Raw genomic sequence first — 21,768 nt, 5'->3', positions numbered from 1 at the left:
CTTGTTGGTTCTCCCAGGCTTCCTTTTTCCGTCTGTGAAGTCGCTTCTCCGCTCGACGGAGTTCGTGATAAGTCTCTGCGCGTGCCCGCGTTCTTTGAGAATGCAACATTACTCGGTATGCGGCATTCTTCCGTTCCGTTGCTAGCTTACATTCATCATCAAACCAGCCGTTCCGACTCCTTTTGCGGCTGGGGCCAAGTATATTTGTGGCCGTATCCATGATAACGTTCTTCAGGTGGTTGTGAAGATCATTAGTTGATGCTTCATCTCCAGGTCCTCTATTGACTGCGGTTATTGCGGCATCCATTTCCCTCTTATAGGTGTCGCGGAGGGTTGTGTTGTGGATGGCTTCAGTGTTCACTCTCACCTGATTGTCAGAGGCGATTCTAGGTGGTATTGTTATTCGAGCTCGGAGCACCATGCCAACGAGATAGTGATCCGAGTCTATATTGGCCCCCCTATATGTTCTGACATTCATCAAGGCTGAGAGGTGGCGGCGTTCGATCAACACGTGGTCAATTTGGTTGAAAGTGGTCCCGTCTGGAGAGGCCCACGTATGTTTGTGGACCGCTTTCCGCGCAAACCAGGTACTTCCAACAACCATTTCGTGTGACCCTGCTAATTGAATAGTCCGCAGTCCGTTATCATTTGTGTTTTCGTGTAAGCTGTGGGAGCCAACGTATCGCCTGAATACGGGCTCCTTCCCTACTTGGCTGTTAAAATCCCCAAGTATGATTTTGATATCATATCTGGGACAGGCTTCGAGGGCTCTTTCTACTGCCTCGTAGAAGGTATCCTTCTCCGACTCTGCAGTCTCCTCTGTAGGGGCGTGAACGTTTATGAGGCTTATATTTCTAAACTTGCCTCGCAAGCGCAGAGTGCATGGCCGTTCCCTTATACTTTCAAAGCCGATAACAGCAGGTTTCATTTTTTGGCTGACTAAGAAACCTACTCCGAGCACATGGTTTACTGGATGGCCGCTATAATATATGGTGTAGTGGCTCTTCTCCAGGAAACCGGTCCCTGTCCATCGCATCTCTTGCAACGCTGTTACATCAGGCCTATATTGGGACAGGGTATCGGCTAGCTGCTTATCAGCTTCATCTCTGTACAGGGAGCGCACGTTCCATGAGAAAATGCGCAAATCGTTGTTCCTTTGTCGTTGCCGGGTCCGTCGTTTTAACATCCGTCCTATCCGAGGCTCCTGTTGTGGCTTCGTAACAGGTTGTTTTCCGTGTAGGGTTGTCAGCCCTACCCAACCCCCAACCTGGAGGACCAGTTGGTACAATTTGTCCCGTTTTTAGGCGCGGGAGACTCGCCTTCATCCTTCTCCGTCTGCAGCTTTTCGTCAAGAAAGAGCTCCCAGCGGTCACCACGTGGAGGTGGAGACAGGGTTTGGTAGTAGAGCTGTTGGTCTTGGTTCAGCAGGCATTTCCCAGGTTTTATGCTCCATCGTGGGTACCAATCCACGTTTCGCCCCGGGACCTATACTACCCTTTGACCGCCATACCATTTCAGCTGCTCATTATCGCGGATAAGAAGCCGACCGTTAACATCCCTCACAGAGGCACTGAAGAGCCTACGATCCCTTGCAAACATTTTCTTTTTCTGTGGTATGTGGTAGCGAAATTGTTACTATTTGCAGTAGCTTCTGCCTCCTTCACCTACACAATGGTGGAATTCCTTTTACTATGCTGCACTTTTCGTCCCTCGCCATGGTAGCAGAGTTCCAGCGCGTCGCGCTCACTCCGGCTCGCAGCCATCTGAAAAGGGCTCACCTTTTTACATTTATCAATCTCTCTCCTCGCTTTCGCGGTTCACCAGGTACTATAGTATTTTTCTGAAACGTACCTAGCAACTGGATCGTGAAGTCAGCTTACCATATATCGAATCTGGGGAGCCGACGCTATGTTCCCTACGAGCTGATGTAGTGGCGATCATCAATTGGTAGTCCTTTTCGAGACCGACGTCAGCACGTCTTTTCTTCACATTTAGACATTTAAACAATTCCTAAATCTACTACTGATAACGGTATGGTCGATCTGATTAGATGTTCGTTGCCAGTCAGTCGAAACTTAACTGAAATTGTGGCAGACCCTGTGCTCGAACAGTCTGGTGCCAATGTCAAGGTGGTAAAAATTTCAGAAATCTACAAACTTTTATCGTTACATGCCGAGCAAGTCTTGTCAAAGCCTACCTTGGTTTTCACATCTTCCATCACGATGACACTCCCACATTTAGGAAGCCTCTCCTGCTCTGCTTGTCATTGTTCATGGAAACCACCCTCCTCCACTATATCGGAAATTTCCCTTGGTGGTGGTAGCACTTCACAATTGTAATGTCCCTTAACTTGAACGGCAATCTTGCAGTGTCGGAAACCGAGTCCCAAGTGCGCCCCTTGCGGTAGTCTTCAGCAGCAGTCGGATTCGCGTCCAGAATACAAAAGCAAAGCGCTTTCCAGAGTACAAACGCCACCAGACGAAAATCTTTTTGAAAAAATCCGGGGCCGCTGGAGCGTCATCTTTGTTGTCCCTTCAGTAGTGGGATATGAAAACCCTCGTAGGACTTATAACGGGACACTGCTCTTTAACCTATTACATAGAAAAAAATTAGAATAGTGGTCAGATCAGTCCCGATTCGAGGTGTTGTTGACGTTCCGATAGCAAAAGAATTTCGAAATTTTCTGGTTGCTAGCTCACAAATTTCTATTGGTTTTAGTAACTTTTTACGACAAGCAGCACTTGAGAGTATTCTTGTTTTGTTACTATTATACTTAAATTGAGTCCTCTCCATCCATCCATTCGCTCTTCAACTGTGGTAACTCGTTAGAAAATTCCCTTTAATTATGAAGCGCTCCGAATTAGGATTAATCATTGGAAATACTCTATGATCAAAAAATACAGGGAATTTATAAATAAAACAAAAACCACTTAATTTCTAGGCAAGATCATTTTGTCTCCTTCAGAATAAAATCTATCTGAAGCAACACACGTGTGCCAGTATTTCATCCACTCGTCCACAAACTGCTGGTAGGCCGCCAAAGGGATGGTTTTCAGCTCTCTCATCGCATTCTGTTTTTTCAGCGTCGACTCGTTTTCAAAGGCCTACTCAGACGACTGTTAACTTGTCCTCATATGAAACTCGTAGACCTACGTCTTATCACCAGTAATTATGAGTGTCATGCAGGTCAGGCCATAATTTGCTTCAAAATCATATCTCCAGCAACCGTCCTTCGATGCTGTTTTTGCGCGAAATTCAGGTCTTTTGGGACGAGCCGGGATGCGGCATGCCTCATACACAAAATTTCCATCACAATGTGTTGAACGCTATCCCAGGAACCAGGATTTCGAGCACCATTTCTTTCACATTTTTTACGTTTTCGTCGGTGGTTTGGCCTCCAGAACCAGGCAAACCCTTTACCACTGTGCGGCCACTCATAGACTCTTTATACCATTCACATGCTCAAGTTTTCGGCAGAGCAGACTTCCCAAAGGCTTTTTGCAACATTTTCAATGCGTCACCACATGCAATTTTGTTAGCAACATAACATTTCAACAAAACTATCCATATTAAAATGCGATAAAAGGCAAAAAGCTGACTAATGTAAACAGAAAGATACTAATGGTGCTAAATATTGACATGTATGTCAGTTAAGATGGTACCAACACAGAAAACCGAAACTAACCGGTTCTCCCACGAGCGGTTCATTTAAATTAAAAATTCCTGGTACTCCTCGATCATAGGGTACCTCAGATGCACTTTGATTTGGCTTTGATGTTCTTACATAGCATAGTTGTCTAGAGTTTATCACTAAGCAAATATCGTAGAAGTCAAACTATTCTAAATTCAAATTTTTCTTTCCAGATCAAAAGCGAGGAAGTCATACGTGCGTACATTGAACGTTGCAAAGAAGTCAATCCGCTTCTCAATGCGATTGTCCAAGATCGCTTCGAGAAAGCTTTACGTGAGGCGATTGCCATCGATGAAGCTATTGCAAAAGGTGAACATTCAATTGAAGAAATGCGAGAGAAGACGCCACTGCTGGGACTACCCGTTACAGTAAAAGAGAGCATAGCTGTGGAAGGAATGTCAAACCAGGCGGGACGAGTATTCAAAACTCCCCAAATAGCAGAAACTGACGCACCGGTAGTGGCGCAAATTCGTAAATATGGCGCAATCGTACTTTTGGTTAGCAACACACCCGAACTATGTCTTCTGTGGGAAACTTACAACAATGTATCTGGAACGACGCGGAATCCTTATGATTTGAAGCGAACTCCAGGTGGATCGTCGGGCGGAGATGCTGCTCTTTTAGCAAGTGGTGGATCGTTACTCAGTTTAACTTCTGATATTGGTGGCTCGTCGCGGCTACCAGCCATGTTTACAGGAGTATTCGGCCACAAACCATCTCCTTATGCTGTCTCGTACATAGGACATCATCCAACAAGTGATTATCCAAAATGGGGTGACTTCTTCACTATTGGTCCAATGACACGTTACGCAATTGATTTGCCCCTCTTATTACGATGCATGTGTGATCCGAATGGACCCCGCCTGTTCTTGGAAGGAGAAGTTGATCTTCGTGATATAAGATTTTACTTTATGGACAATGATGGACCATCCGGAATGATGCGTCCACTTTCATACGATATGAAAACCGCAATCAATCGGGTTGCGAATGACTTCAATGCGGAGCGTGTGAATATCCGCAAAATGAAATGGTCGCTGGATATATCCTTATCAGCTATGTTGATTATCGACAATATCGAGACGATCTACAACAAAACAGAGGAGGGACAAAAACGCAAGACTGTCACTATGGAAACTTTCAAATATCTACTCGGATGTTCGGACAGTATATTTTCGTCTGTCGTGATCGGCCATCTCCAGAATTTCGTGAAAGCCCTGCCTCAGTCTCGGCATCGACAATTGGCCTCCATAACGGAAGCCCTGAAACTGGAGTTCCAGCAACTGTTGGGGACAAATGGTGTCTTCCTCTATCCAACATTCCCGACAACAGCACATCACCACTACGAAATTTACCATAAGCTCGTGGAGCCAATGTACATGGCTGTTTTCAACACCCTAGGACTTCCCGTTACGAATTGTATGATCGGTTTAGATAGGAACAATCTGCCAATGGGTTTGCAAGTGGTTGCGAATCCTGGACAGGATCACTTATGCCTAGCAGTTGCCCGAGAGATCGAACGACGCTACGGGGGATGGGTGAAGCCACCGTTCGAACCGAAATGAACCAGTGATAGTGGATACGGATAAAGTCGAATATCTAGTTTTATTGAATAATTTATTTGTTAACGTTTATTTGGTGATTCGAAATCTTACAAATTATCTGCTTAGAAAATCTGGGTGTGAAAATCTAAGGAAAAATTACTAAGGACGGTGGATAGGTGTCATATGAATATCATGCAGAGTTTGAGACTTTTTCTATTTGATTTTTGCAAATACTGAATTGTCTTATCATCACTTTCGCTTTTTTTGAGTGCATAAGGACGAATTAATTTGTATGTATTGTACCGTGTACCATATAGCATTACATGAACAAACCAATGTAGTATTAAGTAGCTTAAGAGAACGAAACGACTTGATTTTAACTAGGAAACGAGTAAGATATTAAAGCATATATTTTTCCAAAGAACCAACCGCTTGCTTCACTCGTTGCTAACCTGGAGGACCACTTCGAAGTTTGACAATCTTTAGTTGGATCAAACCATTGGCAGGATCAACAATTTGGACTGCCATCCAAACCACTAGCGAGTTATTCCCTTGTACATATCTGGTAAAGTTAATGGTGTGTTTGTGTGTGTGTGTGTTTGAGAAGAATAAGATTGCTTTCAATACCATTATTTTATTTAATAAAAAGATTTTATTGAACTTTTCCCAGTTTTAATCTTTGAAATTTCGGCCAATTTAGATGTAATTTTTCAGAGGCATAATCCAGTTCATATTAATATGCACAATGAGCCATGGAAATCCAGAAGATATTTTCCGGCTGATAGTTCAGAAAAGTGAGTATATGGAAAGTTACGTAAACATGCATCGACAATAACTACGCTTGTAATTGCTTTATTCGGACCTATTGCTCCAGATCTGTTAATTGCAATTGGTATCATAATGGCGTTGGTTTGAATTAGCCGATTCGAGTGATTCAAGCACAATAGATAATGGTTTCATGATTTATGTGGTATTTTCTGGGCATTTGAACACGAAAACATGCGAATGGGTAAATATGCATAACGAACGACTGGTATTAACCAGAAATAATAATCTTGGAATGCACCAGATCCAATCGGATAAAATGGATGAGATATTAACGCAACCAATTTATGGTACTTATTTGACGAGAAATACATGTTCCCTTAAGTACAGCATCATTATCAACAGCGCAACAACCGGAATCCGGTTTAGAACTGCCTTAATAAGGAACTCCAGACATTCCGGCTTTGCGCCGAGGTCTACCAATTCGATATCTCCAAAAGCTGTGTGGCTCCATCTAGGGCAGGGTCTGCCTCGTCTTCTTTTTGTACCATTATTATTCTGTTAAGGGAAAGTCGCACCGCGTCCTTGAAGAACTATTGTACCATAGATAATACCGTTATGGACGTTTCGGGTTGGATCATCCTCATCCATATGGATTAAGTTACCCGCCCACCTCAACCACAAGCAGACGGTCATGGTTTCGCTCATAGATTTCGTCGTTATGTAAGCTACGGAATCGTCCATCCTCATGTAAGGGGCCAAAAATTCTTTGGATGATTCTTCTCTCGAACGCAATCAAGAGTTCGCTTGCTCGATCTGGATAAAGGCAGTTTGTACACCTCAGGTCGTTCTTCCCATGATGTCGATATCGGCAGCATAGGCTAGGTAGTTGTGTGGACTTAAAGAAGGTCGTGCCTCTCGCAATTAGCTCAGCATCACGGATCACTTTTCCAGGGCCCGGGTTAAAGAGAACGCATGATAGGGCATCCGGTGGGTCTTGAGAGTGATCCTGCTGCTTTTATCTGACCTCGCACATTGGTCACCCCAGTCAATCTTATCAACTTCGTCGGGATACCGAATTCTCCCATGGCCGTGTACAGTTTTACCCTGGCTATGCTATCATAGACGGCCTTAGAGTCGATAAAAAGTTCGCTTGCCGCAGAGAAAATCTGATCTGTTGCTGATTTGCCTGGAGTGAAGCCTCTTTGTTATGGGCCAGTGATGTTCTGAGCATATGGGGCAATTCGGCGTGGCAAGATAGCGGAGATAGTACTCAGCAACGTGATACTTCTATAATTGCTGCACTATGTGATATCTCCCTTTTTATGCATGGGAGAGATAATGGCTCGTTGCTAGTCGTCAGACATTGATTCGCTGTGCCAGATCCTGACCAGATAGATTGATGAACCGCTTGATGTAATTGGTCGCCTTCATATTTAAATAATTCAGCTATAATTCCATCGGCTCCTGGTGATTTCTGATTTTAAACCCATGAATTGCATGGACTGTTTCTTCTATACATGGTGGTGGCAGTATTTGTCCGCCGTTTTCAGTTAGCGGGATCTCCAATTCGCCGATGTTCTAGTTGTTCAGTAGCTCATCAAAGTACTCAACCAATCGCTCCAATATGCGCATTCTGTCGGAAATCAGATTTCCCTCTTTGTCTCGGCAGAATGAGACATCGAGGTGTATAAGGGTTGATCTTGCTGACTTTTTGATAAAACTTCCGCTCCTGGTGCGATTGCTCCCTGTACTTTTCGGGTTCACAGACCTGTTGATTCTCCCAGACTTCCTTTTTCCATCTGTGAAGTCGCTTCTCCGCTCGCCGGAGTTCGTGATAAGTCTCTGCGCGTGCCCGCGTCCTTTGAGAATGCAGCATTACTCGGTATGCGGCATTCTTCCGTTCCATTGCTAGCTTACATTTATCGTCAAACCAGCCGTTCCGAATCCTTTTGCGGCAGGGGCCAAGTATATTTGGGGCTGTGTTTATGATAACGTTGTTCAGGTGATTGTGAAGATCATTTGTTGATGCTTCATCTCCAGGATTTCTGTTGACTGCGGTTATTGATGTTGCGGAGGGTTGCGCTTTGATTGACTTTAGTGTCAACTCTCACGTGATTGTCAGAAGGGATTCTGGGCGGTGTTATTATTCGTTTTCGGAGCACCATGCCAACGAGATAGTGATCCGCGTCTATATTGGCCCCCCTATATGTTTTGACATTCATCAAGGCTGAGAAGTGGCGACGTTCGATCAGCACGTGGTCAATTTGGTTTCCGTGAAAACCAGGTACTTCCAATAACTATTTCGGATGATAGAGCTAATTGAATAATCATGCGGATTTTGATGTAAGCTATGGGAGCCAACATATCGCCTGAATACGGACTCCGTCCCTACTTGGTTAATAAAATCTTCAAGTATGATTTTAATATCATACCTGGGACAGGCGTCGAGGGTTCCTTCTACTGTCTCGTAGAAGGTACCGTTTTCCGATTCTTCAGTGTCCTCTGTAGGGGCGTGAACGTTAATGAGGCTTATATTTCTAAATTTATCTCGCAAGCGCAGAGTGCGTAGCCATTCACTTATGTTTTCAAAGCCGATGACAGCAGATTTCATTTTTTGGCTGACTAAGAAACCGACTCCGTGCACATGGTTTACTGGATGGCCACTATAATATATGCTATAGTGATTTTTCTCCAGGAAACCGGTCCCTGTCCAACGCATTTCCTGCAACGCTGTTACATCAGCCCTATATTGGAACCAGGTATCGGCTAGCTGCTTGGCAGCTCCAGCTCTGTACAGGGAGCGCACGTTCCATGAGAAAATGCGCAAATCGTTATTCCGTTATCGTTGCCGGGTTCGTCGTCGTCGTTACATTCGCCTTTCCCAGGGGAGCCCCCTTCAGACTTTACACAAAATGGCGCTACTCGGTATACGTAAAGGGACATACAGACCACATGTTCTCATCAAATTTCGTAACAATCGGTTCAGCCGATTCCGAGTAAATTGGGTGTGACAGACAGACAGACAGACATTGAACCGATTTTAACGATTGCACAGATCCTTAAAAAGGGCTGGGGAGAACTAGATTCTTTATGAATGGAATTTTAATATATCCGGTCTAGGACTGCTTTAATAAGGAACTCCAGCCGCCCTGGTTTTGCGGCGAGGTCCACCAATTCGATATCCCTAACAGCTGTCTGGTGTCCTAACCTATATCATCGCTCCATCAGATGCAGGGTCTGCTTCGTCTTCTTTTTCTACCATAGATATTGCCCTTATAGACTTTCCGGGCTTCATCGTCCTCATCAATTCGGATTAAGTGACCCCCACCGCAGCCTGTTGAGCCGGATCTTGCCTACGTCCAGACGGTCGTGGTATCGCTCATAGATTTCGTCGTTATGTAGGCTACCGAATCGTCCATCCTCATGTAGGGAGCCAAAAATTCTTCGGAGGATTCTTCTCTCTAATGCGGCCAAGAGTTCGCAATTTTTTTTTGCTAAGAACCTAGGTTTCCAAGGAATACAAAAGGACTGGCAAGATCATAGTCTTGTACAGTGAGAGCTTTGACCCTACGGTGGGACGTTTCGAGCGAAACAGTTTTTGTAAGCTGAAATGGGCTCAGTTGGCAGCCAACAACCGTGCGCGGATTTCATCGTCATAGCTGTTATCAGTTGTGATTTTCGACCTCCAATGATCTCAAAGTTGTAGTCTCCTATCTGTATTGTTTTAGTTTGACCAGTGCGATTCGATCTTGTCCATTCTTTGGTCTTTGGGACTGACGTTGCCACCGTGTACTTCGTCTTGCCTTCATTAATGTGCAGCCCAAGATCTCGCGCCGCCTGCTCGATCTGGATGAAGGTAGACTGTACTTCTCGGGTTGTTGTTCCTATAATGTCAACATAGTCAGCCTAGACCAATAGTTGGGTGGACTTGAAGAGGATGGTGCCTCTCGCATTTTCGTCTTCATCGCGAATCACTTTCTCCAGGACCAGGTTAAAGAAGGCGCATGATAGAGCATCCACCTATCTTAGACTGGTGTTGATGTTGAATGGTCTTCAGAGTGATCCTGTTGCTTTTATTTGACCACGCACATTGGTCAGGGTAGCCTAGTTAGTCTTATTAATTTCGTCGGGATACCGAATGTCAATTATTCTCGTTAATTATGACGTCACCATTTTATTTCTTAGGTTATGGTAAATTCGCAAGAAATTGACACTAATAGTCGGATTTTCATGAAACTTGGCAGGCGTATGCATGCTACTATCCTCTGTGCCGGTGTACTACAGGCTTTAATAGCCACACTTTCATGAAATTCGGCACGTGTATACGAAGTATTGTCCTCTATGGTGCGAAATTTGGTCTTAGGATGAATTTGAGGGGGGTTTTTCAGTAAATTTCTACAAGTTGGTAAAATATTATACTATTAGTAAGTTTTTTTGAACAGATATCGGAATGGGATATATTTTGAGGCCTAGATTTTATCTAAGTGCACCACCCTGATTTTTTTCGAATTTTTGGGTTGGGTAGTTTCCGAACATGAGTCCTGTCTTATTTTAAGTGTGTACCTTTCGACTCCTTATTCGCGCACTTTACAATCCACGGCAAAAATAATATAAGTTTCGAAAAGTACTAACCGAGACCTTTCATTTAATACTCGACACGACTAAATCCGGCGAAAAAAAAATGTTAAATACCCCCATTGCATATATGGGCAGCCCCTCTTTAAACTCCACCTGAATTTATGCCACTCATTGTATGCGTGGGATTTTATAATTTCCATCTGTTTTGGAGAGAAGTGCGTGTGACAGACAGTCAATCGATTTTAATAAGGTAAGGTAATTCGAGCGTGATCAATTTTGTTTCTGGCTTAAAAAACGTTTTCTAGCAAACAAACTACCTTATTTGAATTGTTCTTCGATTTATCTTCCGCATACTGTTGGAACTGCTGAAATCGACTTGAAATTTGCATGACTTTTAACTGGCTGGTATTCACGCCAGCAAGCATGCGGTTCCAAGATTGAAATATGTTGGGCTTTGAACGGTACGAATTGCCTAAAAGTAAGTCTTAAGTAACCTGCAAGAAAATGCATACCTTTCATACATATCACGTCCTATGAGACTTCCACCATCCTCAAACTTCGTGGAAGTTCACAGGCATCGTACATCAAGCATCTCCTGTAAACCTTTCAATGACTGACATTACTGCCTATTGCTTTCTTGTGAGATCATTTTTTTGCATAATTTTCCTGCTGACATACTATATGGTATGTACCTATATTGATAGGTACACTGCTCACTCCTTTGCGGGGAGCATACCCATAGCCCCCTCCCCCTTAATTACTTTCTCCCCTCCTACTATAAATGATCTTCTGCCTTGGTCTCATAATCTCTGTGGAAGTGAGTGCCACAGTAGATGGACGAGAACAAAGTCAACGCAAACAATCCATGCCCTGAATCGTAAGATACCCGACGCCCCGACCTTGACACTCGAACTGCCCACCCTTACCTTGACATCATAAATAATTAAGTATTGCGCTGCGCTGAAATCCCACAATAGATTTATTTTTGGTCCATTTTAGTCTGCTGAAATGTTTTAATGATTCTACATAGTCCACCAATTGCCCAAAATTAATTCAAAAATCTATTTAACATGACGTCCTTTACAGAACAGTTTCCCACATATTCAAGATTTTGAAAGTATTGAACGGGCAACTTTTCCAATAACCACATTCATCGCTCCTTATGGAACTGAGTTAATTTTCCTTGGGGATTTCCATCAGATCTCTACTAAACTCCCCCATATATCATACTGTTTCCTCATTCCCCTTATACAAATGTATTACTGCAGAAACTCCACCCCAATATTCCTTGTTCTACCCTTACTAAATAGCATGTGGTAAGAAGCTGCCCATTCTCCCGCCATATTTAAAGTGATTCAAAGTTTCGCTAAGATTACGAAAGCAAGCATGTACAGCTTTAGATACACTTTGTATCTAATGAAGCTTTTATGCCTCCCCCAATTGTTCAACGCCTTAACGCATAGCCTAAGCTCCGAAAATACGAGTACTTTCACCCTAGATTTTTTGGGCTAGCTTTGACCCACTTTCTGGGGAGAGCTGGAATCTCACAACAATGGAAGATAGCGTCCCTCCAAACGGTTGAAAAAGCTTAACTTCCAAATCATCTGAGATTTTCTAGATATCGGATTGCTGTGAAGCCACTACGTTTTCTTACGCAGAGCTCCCGAGTGCTGAACATATTCTGGCATATTTTCCTCACAAACTCACACATCTGAATCACTTATTGCAAGAAGCTTACGCTCAATGCTATTAGGTTTTGGCTTGTATAATTAAAGCCCCGCCATTTTCCCATTCTACAAAGCGCACCTGAAAGTATAGTCAATAAAATAGGTTAATATTCATCCACAAATTCCCGAATATCAAATACTATAAATCATAATTATAACTGTATGGAATTTACGGGGTTGAATTCACTATTTGTTAATTTAATGAGAATTCAATACGGAAAAATCCCATTTTGATTTAATCTATCTGCCTAATCTTGGCGCACGAACATTTTGCATTTCGTCACCACAAATGAGCAGAATGCAAGTTAAAAGAGGTTCTGTGCTACCACGCACAGTGGCATCAGTGATTGAATCACTTCTACCACACTTAAATCTAAGGAAATAAGGGAAAATGTTTTCGAGAAAATTACCATTCAAGTCCCAGGCCAAGAAAAGTTAATACCACGCGTCGTCTTAAAACTTATCAACTCCATTCGCCACGACTAACCAAGATAGAATGTCTCATCGTCATAGCTGAACTGGTTAACTGTGGAACCCCTGGAAATGGAACAACAGTTAACCCAGGCCATGTTGCCAAATTTCATCCCCAATTTCTGGAAGGTGGAAAGGATATTCTACTGGACAAATCTATGATGTTCGGTCCAGTATCCTAGCGTTATCAGGCATCAGGCATTCCGATTAAGCCAAGTAGAAAATTTTCTCCGCTGTAAATGGTCCCATCCCCTTTGGATTTCTAAACCTAGATTCCGCAATCTTTCGTTGTGCACTGCAATTGAAATATAGTTTCTTAACCGCAATTCGCAGGTAGATCACAGGTTTTAGATAGAGAAAATAGTTGCTTACATTGTAGAAAATGAAGTTTGAATCCTGTTTGTCTGTTTATTCGAAAAATTCAAAGAACCCAGTGGTCTTTTAGAGCTTTTCAGAATTGCATTGTTGGATACTTTCTTGTTATTTTCAGTCAGACTGTGCTTCAGTTTCATTATCATCACACTTAACGCTGTGCATCTTGCAATTTGGACGTAAAAAAGCCTTTAAAGGGTCACAACAGAACTTTCCACATTGACGTTCTGGTAGCAGTACAACAGTGGTACCACCGTAGTACTACTTTAAAGTAACGGCGGAATTGGAAACAGAACGGATATGAATTTTATGTTGCGTCCGCCATTTTCTTCTTCTTCTCGAAGTTAACTTCGAAATGAAGCCGTTCTTCTTCTTGAATTCGAAATTTTATAAGAATGAATCGGCGGTTAATTTAAAGTAAAGAATTTTCTAATAAACTTTGAAGCCCTTCAAGTGAAATTTTAATGTTCTTCAAGTCAAATTAATATTTACTTAGAACTGGAATAGTAGTGTGCCACGCTGAGCAAATATCAAAAAGAAAACTCACATATGGTTCCGGAAATTTCGAAAACGTAAAATTGTTTTTGTTTACCTCCATCAGCTGTTGTTGACAAAATAGTCAATGAGAGGGTTCTGTCAGAAATAACCTAAATAAACACATTTCTGATGCCGGGGAAACTACTGAGGGAAAATGTCAATACAGTGCGGTGAATTGTGTGCAGTAATTATTAAACAATACTTTGGAGAAAATGCCCAGAAAGTGGCAGATCTATTATTCTCTTCTGGATCGCGGAACTTGTCGTCGCTCGTCAAAGCTACAAATTTAACCAAGGCACAGGTGAGTGAATTACATTATATGATAGTTACTGCGTTTGTTTTTGATTATATTATATATTCTATTTTTCATACGTACTCTCGTTGAGCAATTTTGTTTTCTCCGAGCTCACTTTATTACAATTGTTTGACCTACCCGAACTCCTCTGTTATGTGTTGTTTCTGTTTGCATTCGTATTGCTGAGGCGTGCTAATCTAGGACTTAAACCACTCGGGGCAGTACTCTGCTGTGCTAACTTAGAATTCTAGAAATTCGGCAAAAATAGCGATGTCTTAAATTGTGATTGGAAAAACTGCGGGGATTGCATCGGAAACGTGGCAGTATGACCAGATTGAAAACATACGTGCATAGACACAGTGAACAAAATGGAAATCCCGACACTCATCGTCATCATCAACGGCGTAACAATCGGTATCCGGTCTAGGCTTGCCTTAATAACGAACTCCAGATATTCCGGTTTTGCGCCGAGGTCCACCAATTCGATATCCCGAGAAGCTGTCTGGCGTCCTGGCCTACCCCATCGCTCTATCACAGGCAGAGTCTGCCTTCTCTTCTTTTCATATCATAAATATTGTCCTTATAGATTTTCTGGGTTAGATCTTCCTCATCCGGATTAAGTGATCCATCCACCGCAACCGGAGCCGGATTTGATTCACAACCACACGGTCGTGGTATCGCTCACAGCTTCCATCGTTATGCAAGCTTCGGAATCGTCCATCTTCATGTAGGCGGCCAAATTTTCTTCGAAGGATTCTTCTTTCAAACGCGGTCAAGAGATCGCAATTTTTCTTGCTAAGATTTCTTGCTAAACTCCTTGTACAGTAAGTGCTTTGACCCTATAGGGAGACGTTTTGTGCGGAAACAATTTTGGAAGCTCTGTTGGCTGCCAATAACCGTCCGTGGATTTCATCGTCATAGCTGTTATCGGTTATGATTTTCGACCCTAGATAGGAGAAATTCTCAACGGTCTTAAAGTTGTAGTCTCCTCTCTTTTTTGTTTGACCCGCGTGGTTCAAAGCTGTTCGTTCTTAAGTTTTTGGTACTGACGTTGCCACCATGTACTTCGCCGCGCCGCGGGCTCGATCTGGATGAAGGTAGACTGTACATCTGGGGTTGATCTTCCCATAATGTCAATATCGTCAGCGTAGGCCAGTAGTTGGATGGACTTGGAGAGGATGGTGCCTCTCGCAGTCACATCTGCATCGCGAAACAGTTTCTCCAGGGCCAAATTAAAGAGGACGCATGATAGGGCATCTTCCTGTCGTAAACCGTTGTTCATGTCGAATGGTCTTGAGATTGATCCTGCTGCTTTTATTTGGCCTCGTCAGGGTCAGCCTAGCCAATCTTATCAATTTCGTCGGGATACTGAATTGTCTCATGGCCGTGCACAGTTTTACCCTGGCTATGCTATCATAGGCGGCTTTAAAGTCAATGAAAAGATGGTGCAAATATTCCAATAGTTTTTTCATCGCTTGCCGCAGATCTCTGATCGGTTGCTGATTTGCTTGGAGTGAAGTCGTTTTGATATGAGCCAATCATTTTCTGAGCGTATGGGGGTATCCGACCTACCAAGATAGCGGAGAATATCTTATAAATGGTACTCAGTAAAGTGATACCTCTATAATTGTTGCATTGCGTGATATCTCCCTTTTTATGTATGGGGCAGATAATGCTCCGTTGCCAATCGTCAGGCATTGATTCGCTGTCCCACATCTTGAGCATTAGTTGATGAACGGCTTGGTATAATTGGTCGCCTCCATATTTAACTAATTTGGCTGTAATTCCATCGGCTCCTGGAGACTTATCGTTTTTAAGCCGATGAATTGCTCGGACTGTTTCTTCCATGCTTGGTTGGGGAAGCATTTGTCCGTCGTCTTCAGTTGGGGGGACCTCCAACTTGCCAATATTCTGGTTGTTGAGTACTTCAACAAAATACTCAACCCATCGCTCCAATATGCCCATTATGTCGGAAATCAGATTTCCCTCTTTGGCTCGGCAGGATGACTTCATCCTCTTGGCTTGTTGGTAAAACTTCTGTGCCTGGTGCGATTGCTCCCTGTACTTATCGAGTTCACAGACCTTTTGATTCTCCCAAACTTCCGTTTTCTGTCTGTGAAGTCGCTTCTCCACTCGACGGAGTTCGTGATAGACTTCTGCGCTTGCCCACGTTTTTGGAGAGTGCAGCATTGCCCGGTATGCAGCATTCTTCCCTTCCGTTGCTAGCTTCCCTTCATCGTTGAACTAGTTGCTTCGACTTTTTTTGCGGCTTTTTGCGGTATGTTTGTGGCCGTATCAATGGCAACCCTCTTCAGGTGGTTGTGGAGATCATTTGTTGATGCTTCATCTGCAGGACTTCTGTTACCTCCGGTAACTACGGCATCCATTTTCTTCTTATAAGTGTTATTGTGGATGGCTTCAGTATTCACTCTCACCTGATTGTAGACGGTGTTGTAACTCGAGCCCGGAACAGCTGAATAGCTGGATCGCGGACTGCAGTTTGCCACTACAGATTAAAACAATGTCGTCCGCGTAACCATGGACCATGGATATCAGCACCCTGGACAACTCCTAAATCTATTACTGATCACAATGTGGACGGTCTGATCAAATGTTCGTCATCGGTCAGTTGAAATTCCGCTGAGCTTATGGTAGGCTCTATGTTCGAATAATGTGCCGCCGATGAAGAGGCGGTAAAAGTAGAAACATGTTTCCCTATTAGAAATCCGAGCAAGGTGTCATCAACGCTGAGCAAAGATTTCGCAGTCGTCAAGATCCTATTGGAAGCCAGCTTTCAGGTCATGAAAGTGCGCCTTGCGATAGTTGTCCACACCGGATACCTTCGATACCACTGAGAGCAATTAAAAGCCATTTTCGATAGTCGAAGGTCATAGCCAGTGTATTCTTAAGCCTCACCTTATGAGTTTTACTAACGCAGTGTTTTTTCTCCGACTGTACAATATTGAATGAGGACTCTTCCTCCGTTTGGTATGCATTCTCTTTGCTTGACGAATTACGGAGCAGCAGGATGACTATTTACTCAGATTCGATTAGATGAGCAAAAAAATAAAGCAATCAAAGTGATTAGCGACATTTTAAGAACCAAATTTCGAGTTGAAGTTTTGATATTATCATCAGGGCCGTAGAGAGAAAATCTGGGCTTGGGGTAAAAGTTATGCGGAAAGATGAGACCCGGAGTTTTCTCGGGGACCCGAAAGGAAATCCCAATGAAAAAACCTTGGGCCTCGTCTTTCCGCATAACTGTCACCCTAGGCACAGATTTGCTCTCTCGGGGCCCGGGGTTTTTTCATTTAAATTTCTATTCCGGACCCCCGAGAAAACTCCGGGCCAGGGGGAATCTTCCCTTTCGTCAAGCCTGATTATGATATATTTATGTGTTTTTCATTATGGGGGTATAGCGCGCCAACCATGCCTACGCCTTTGTGCTACCGTTTCATGAAAACGGCTTCACCTATCTTGCGATCTTCACGAAAAATCGATATTGCCTCTCCACTGTTATACGTCACTTGTTTCTAGAGCTATCCACTCGGCTTCACTGTGAGAAAGTGGATTCCATTACATGGCATACGTAAAGAGTTGTTGCTTTTTCCTGGAATGTCACACTTCCGCTTTCTAATCAACACTTATACCTGGTACCTGACCCGTGCGCTGAAGTAGCTCGCCGTAGAAGATTGTGTCAGACCAGAGGACCACTCATCCTTATGTTGGTGTTGATGTATCTGCATTTCCAGATTTTACCGCTATTAATGTGTCGAGAGATATCAAACTCGGTGCCGCCGCAAATAGGATAATGTGCTTGGACTTCAAATACCCCTGGGCTTTTATCTTGATGCAGCTGGTGAGTGTTTGCGCTATCATATGTCGCTCTAGTCACAGTTATTAATTTCTCCAGAGTGTCTCTCCTGCACAGATTATCCTGTAGACACTGTGGGTTTCACCATTTCATTATCATCAACGGTGCAACAATTGAAAAAATTATACACTCCCCTTTTGCATGTATGGCGATCCGCCCCTTCTCCTCCTTAAATTCCATGTAGAAAGATGTAACCCATTGTATGTGCGAACGTTCACAGTATGTCAGAGCCACGTTGAGACAAGCACACCGGTACCAGTCTATACTGAGTGCATGGCTCAGCGTGGTCGATACAAGGCCTACCTAATATTCTACCGAAGTTTGGAGTACGGTACCCGTGTTGAAATGTAACTCCACGGTTGCAATCCGAAAGTCTCTGCCCATTTGGACGTAACCACAATCCCCGTGAAACTCCCACTAGGAGGCCAAACGCTATAATCGTGCTGAATGCACATGAACCAGGAATTCTCCTGAGATATGTGAATTCAGGGGCTATCCCGATTTCCATGGTAACAGTATACCCCTGATAAGTTTTTTTGACCGAAAACCACTTCAGCTTAGTCCCCGTGCAGATTCGAGTATGATGGTCCCTTTTAAGCCTTGGAGCACTCCCCTACTGCAGCACGGTTAGTAAACCACAGTGAGTTCAGCGTTTCCCGGTGCCACCAGATGGAGGCCCTCCTTAGCCACTCCGTTTTGGTCTACCTGACAGGGTTGCAGCCCCGTCTTCCCCGCCGCCATCTCAGATCACCAGACAGACAGTAAACCGATTTTAATGAGATTTTGTTTTACACAAAACCTTAAAAACCAAATCGTGTCCTTGCACGCGGGCCGAAAGTCGATAACGTTTTTTTAGCAGCCGAAAGTCGATAACGTTTTATTTTTTTTAGAACCGTGGGGTCCTATGTCCGCATCAATTTAATGCTGGACCGGACCAAATGGGGATAACGTTTTATTAGCGGGAAAAGAATTGAAATTCGTAGTCTGCTCGCCCGCAAACTTCTATCCCCTTTAGTTGTCTATTACGACAAGCAGGCACTTTTTACCCCCATTTCAAACGGAACTCACTATCTCAGTTGGGTGAAGATGCAATGGGTTAATAGTGAGTATTATTAATAAGGCCCCTCCTACCCACGATCGTTCAGATTAGAGTGACTTATCTCTCTATTTTTCTTAAATGGGATTGGGATCGTTTTTGACGTCTTTTTGCTCATTAGAATACTAGTAATTATTCGAAAAGCTAATAATCATATTACAACTGCATTTTCAGGTGTCTATGGTACTGGCTGTCCTCATAAAATTCCAGCTTGTTACATTTGAGCCATCGTTTAGCAATGAAAATATCCCGGAATATTCTATCAAAAAGGAGGCAGTCCTACAAATGCTTCGTTATCCTAGGTAAGCTTGATCTAAATCGACTCTTTGAAAGATTGTAGGACAAATTTGTTTGCAACTTCAGATACGTCCATTTAATGCATACGAAATACGGAACAGTCGGCTCCACGCTCACAGAAGAACTTCTCCGATCTGGGTCGCAAACAGCCTCGCAAGTTATATTGAAATGTTTCTCAAGCGCCGAAAACAAGGATACAATGGCAGCTTATCGCGACACTTTCGTTCAAATGGTTCGTGACAACTACTTGATTCGCTGTCCAATGCCGAGAATAACCGAGTCTCCGGTCATTATTCCTGTTTTAGAAATTGAACAGCATCTGCTGTTCCGGCCACCCGATTTGGATTTGGGTAAACTTCAGAAATTGCAGTCTGGGGCTACAACTGAAGTACCCGATGGAGGTATGCAGAGGAGTTTTCTTTTATGCTTCAACAATAGTTTATTTTTCTATTTATTGATTAAGATTCTTACTGGCGGGTGAATTTCGATAGACTTCATCAGGATTTTCGCGATAATATTATGACCACAGCAGTTGAAAGAAAAATGGGAGCAAGCGCTGCGGAGTGCTTCAAGTACATATTGCAGCAAATGTATGAGAAGACAGACGCATGGCAGAAGGTATAATTTTGTTGAGGTAAATAATCCTAAGCTTATGTGCGGATTCTTCCAGGACTATTCCAATCCAATTACTTTCATTGAAGTAAAACAAGCCATCGAGAAAAAGTCGAATAATCTAGAACTGATGAAAAATTTGGATCAGTATATAACATTGATTGGTAAGGCTAACTGAATCTAAGTCGAAATAACCTCGCCAAACCAAAAGATTTCAAAACCTCAGCAAATAATGGTCTCCAATCATTTTCAGCGGAAGACAACATAGGATTTATCCGGAAAATAGGTGAGACTGGCGGCGGGCAATATGTTGTTGAAATGAAAAAAGTTTTCGATGAACTCTCACAAGTTTGCACTGAAAATATTATTACTGAAAAATTTGGTTCGAAAGCGTCACGAATATTCCGCGTAATTCGAAGTAAAAGGTTCATTGAGCAAGAAGACATACAAAAAGAGGCAATGGTGCCGTCGAAGGAAGCGAAACTGTTGACTTATAAGCTGTTCGAAGAACAATTCATTCAAATAAAAACAATTAGGAAAGCTGGTGGTGGAGGCAGTGGTCCTGCGAAATCATTCTTCCTGTTTACGATTAATGAAAAGCAGGTGAGAACAGAAAAGGGGATGCTTAGAAATTTGGACTTGAAGTAGATTTTACTTTACAGATAGTAAGAATGCTTTTGGACATGAGTTACAAGGCTCTGTTCAACGCTATATCACGCTCGTCCTACGAAAAACGGGATAATAAAAGACTCATCGATAAATCTCAAAAGCTGGACAGTATAGTGGAAGCTATGAAAGAACGAGGAGAATCGGAAGAATATATAGCTGAGGTGCGTATTTCCTATCCACACCAGGGCAATAGGACAAACACTTAATCTTAATTTTCCACATATTCCAGATTCTAGAAACTCTTACCCCACCTGAACGCGAAGTGCTGGAAAAAGTGAAAGCGCGGATCAAGACCCTATCAAGCGCCGAACTGGCTATTGACGACACACTGTTCCTATTTCAGATGCATCAATATTACAATTCCTCGTGATGTTGACTATTTTTATAACGAAAAACAAATACAAATCCAAGAAAAATTCATTTGGTTTTATTTTTTATTGTAAAAGTAAAAAAGGATTAAAAACGACATTCATATAAATAACAAAACACTTACATGGCTACGTACGTACTCGTATTAAGCTCTTTAGTTATCGACATGGTCTTTCTTTCATGTCCTATTCTAAGGAAATTAATTACATGAGGATAATAACAATATTGTATTGTTATGACGGAAATAAGTTTGAGAATGATAAATGATTATAAAGAAGTTCAAATGCATCGTTTTGGTACTTTGCTTTGTTAATAACTCCAATTAGATGTTGTACTCTGTACAACATTTTGCTTACATTCTCACTTAAAATCTACATTTTGTAGCTGGTATAATTTTTGTGACTGAAATTATGCATGGCGAACAAATACTCCTTCCTCCGCGGTTTGTACAGCTTCCATAAGTTGAGTCAACTCCACTTATCAGATTGCAAGAGTCTTATAATTGTTATTGGGCCGAAAAAGCGTTGATTAAAGCAAATTGTCCACTGATCTCGTCAAACGCTAAAATTGAGCCTGTGATTCCGACCATGCATCCTTAAATCTAGGTTTGGAGGTTTGTTCTCGTCTCTAGATCAGCTGCCCGTTATAGTATCTGTATAATTCATCCCAAAAGGCTAAGCGTTTCGATTCTGGATTGACTTTAGTTTCCAAATGTGATGTTATATCTAAGTAGTTGATTGGGTATCGATCGGTAAATTGAAGGGTCTTATTGTGTTTAGTGCCTTTGAATGAAACAGGATCCCATGTTATTGATAGGAAGTCGCTCTCTTGCCCGGCCGGGGTGGGATTCCTGCAAATAGAAAATGATCAT

General features: G+C 42.7%; 3 protein-coding genes and 1 long non-coding RNA gene across 6 annotated transcripts in view; 2 read left to right on the top strand and 2 right to left on the bottom strand.

The window, feature by feature from the left end:
• Window positions 1-5,892, top strand: part of LOC119652001 (fatty-acid amide hydrolase 2-A) — a 63,495-nt gene extending 57,603 nt beyond the window's left edge. For all 3 annotated transcript variants that reach the window (XM_038055932.1, XM_038055931.1, XM_038055929.1), the window contains one exon: window positions 3,865-5,892. In XM_038055932.1, coding sequence (XP_037911860.1) covers window positions 3,865-5,253 — 1,389 coding nt within the window. In that variant the 3' untranslated portion in view covers window positions 5,254-5,892. The remainder of the gene's footprint in view (window positions 1-3,864) is intronic.
• A 5,409-nt stretch (window positions 5,893-11,301) lies between these two features.
• On the bottom strand, window positions 11,302-13,703 carry LOC119651349. Its single transcript, XR_005249446.1, has 3 exons — window positions 13,149-13,703; window positions 12,716-13,071; window positions 11,302-12,384 (listed from the first exon to the last, which is right to left on the bottom strand). It is a non-coding gene; the product is annotated as an uncharacterized LOC119651349 (long non-coding RNA).
• Window positions 13,704-13,727: 24 nt separating this feature from the next.
• On the top strand, window positions 13,728-20,944 carry LOC119651348 (DNA-directed RNA polymerase III subunit RPC3). Its single transcript, XM_038054909.1, has 8 exons — window positions 13,728-13,986; window positions 19,125-19,252; window positions 19,314-19,648; window positions 19,711-19,865; window positions 19,918-20,023; window positions 20,113-20,462; window positions 20,522-20,689; window positions 20,758-20,944. The coding sequence occupies exons 1-8, from the start codon at window positions 13,840-13,842 to the stop codon at window positions 20,896-20,898; spliced, it is 1,530 nt and encodes a 509-aa protein (XP_037910837.1). The 5' UTR covers window positions 13,728-13,839; the 3' UTR covers window positions 20,899-20,944.
• LOC119651347 (esterase B1) overlaps window positions 20,934-21,768 on the bottom strand; it is a 108,284-nt gene continuing 107,449 nt past the window's right edge. Inside the window, exon 10 of the mRNA XM_038054907.1 lies at window positions 20,934-21,747. Within this exon, the coding sequence (XP_037910835.1) occupies window positions 21,525-21,747 (223 nt within the window). The 3' untranslated portion in view covers window positions 20,934-21,524. The remainder of the gene's footprint in view (window positions 21,748-21,768) is intronic.

Source organism: Hermetia illucens, chromosome 3 (genome assembly GCF_905115235.1).
Source record: "Hermetia illucens chromosome 3, iHerIll2.2.curated.20191125, whole genome shotgun sequence".
In the NCBI taxonomy this organism is placed as follows: domain Eukaryota; kingdom Metazoa; phylum Arthropoda; class Insecta; order Diptera; family Stratiomyidae; genus Hermetia; species Hermetia illucens.
The sequence above is the reverse complement of the archived record's forward strand: the minus strand, read 5'-3'. Positions and strand labels throughout refer to the sequence as shown.

What these genes read in the sequence shown, in the direction of transcription:
- LOC119651348 (XM_038054909.1), top strand. Translation starts at nt 13,840, where the DNA reads ATGTCAATACAGTGCGGTGAATTGTGTGCAGTAATTATTAAACAATAC. An exon ending in CAAATTTAACCAAGGCACAG is followed by an intron (nt 13,987 to 19,124) that starts GTGAGTGAATTA and finishes CTGCATTTTCAG; the next exon opens with GTGTCTATGGTACTGGCTGT. An exon ending in CAAATGCTTCGTTATCCTAG is followed by an intron (nt 19,253 to 19,313) that starts GTAAGCTTGATC and finishes TTGCAACTTCAG; the next exon opens with ATACGTCCATTTAATGCATA.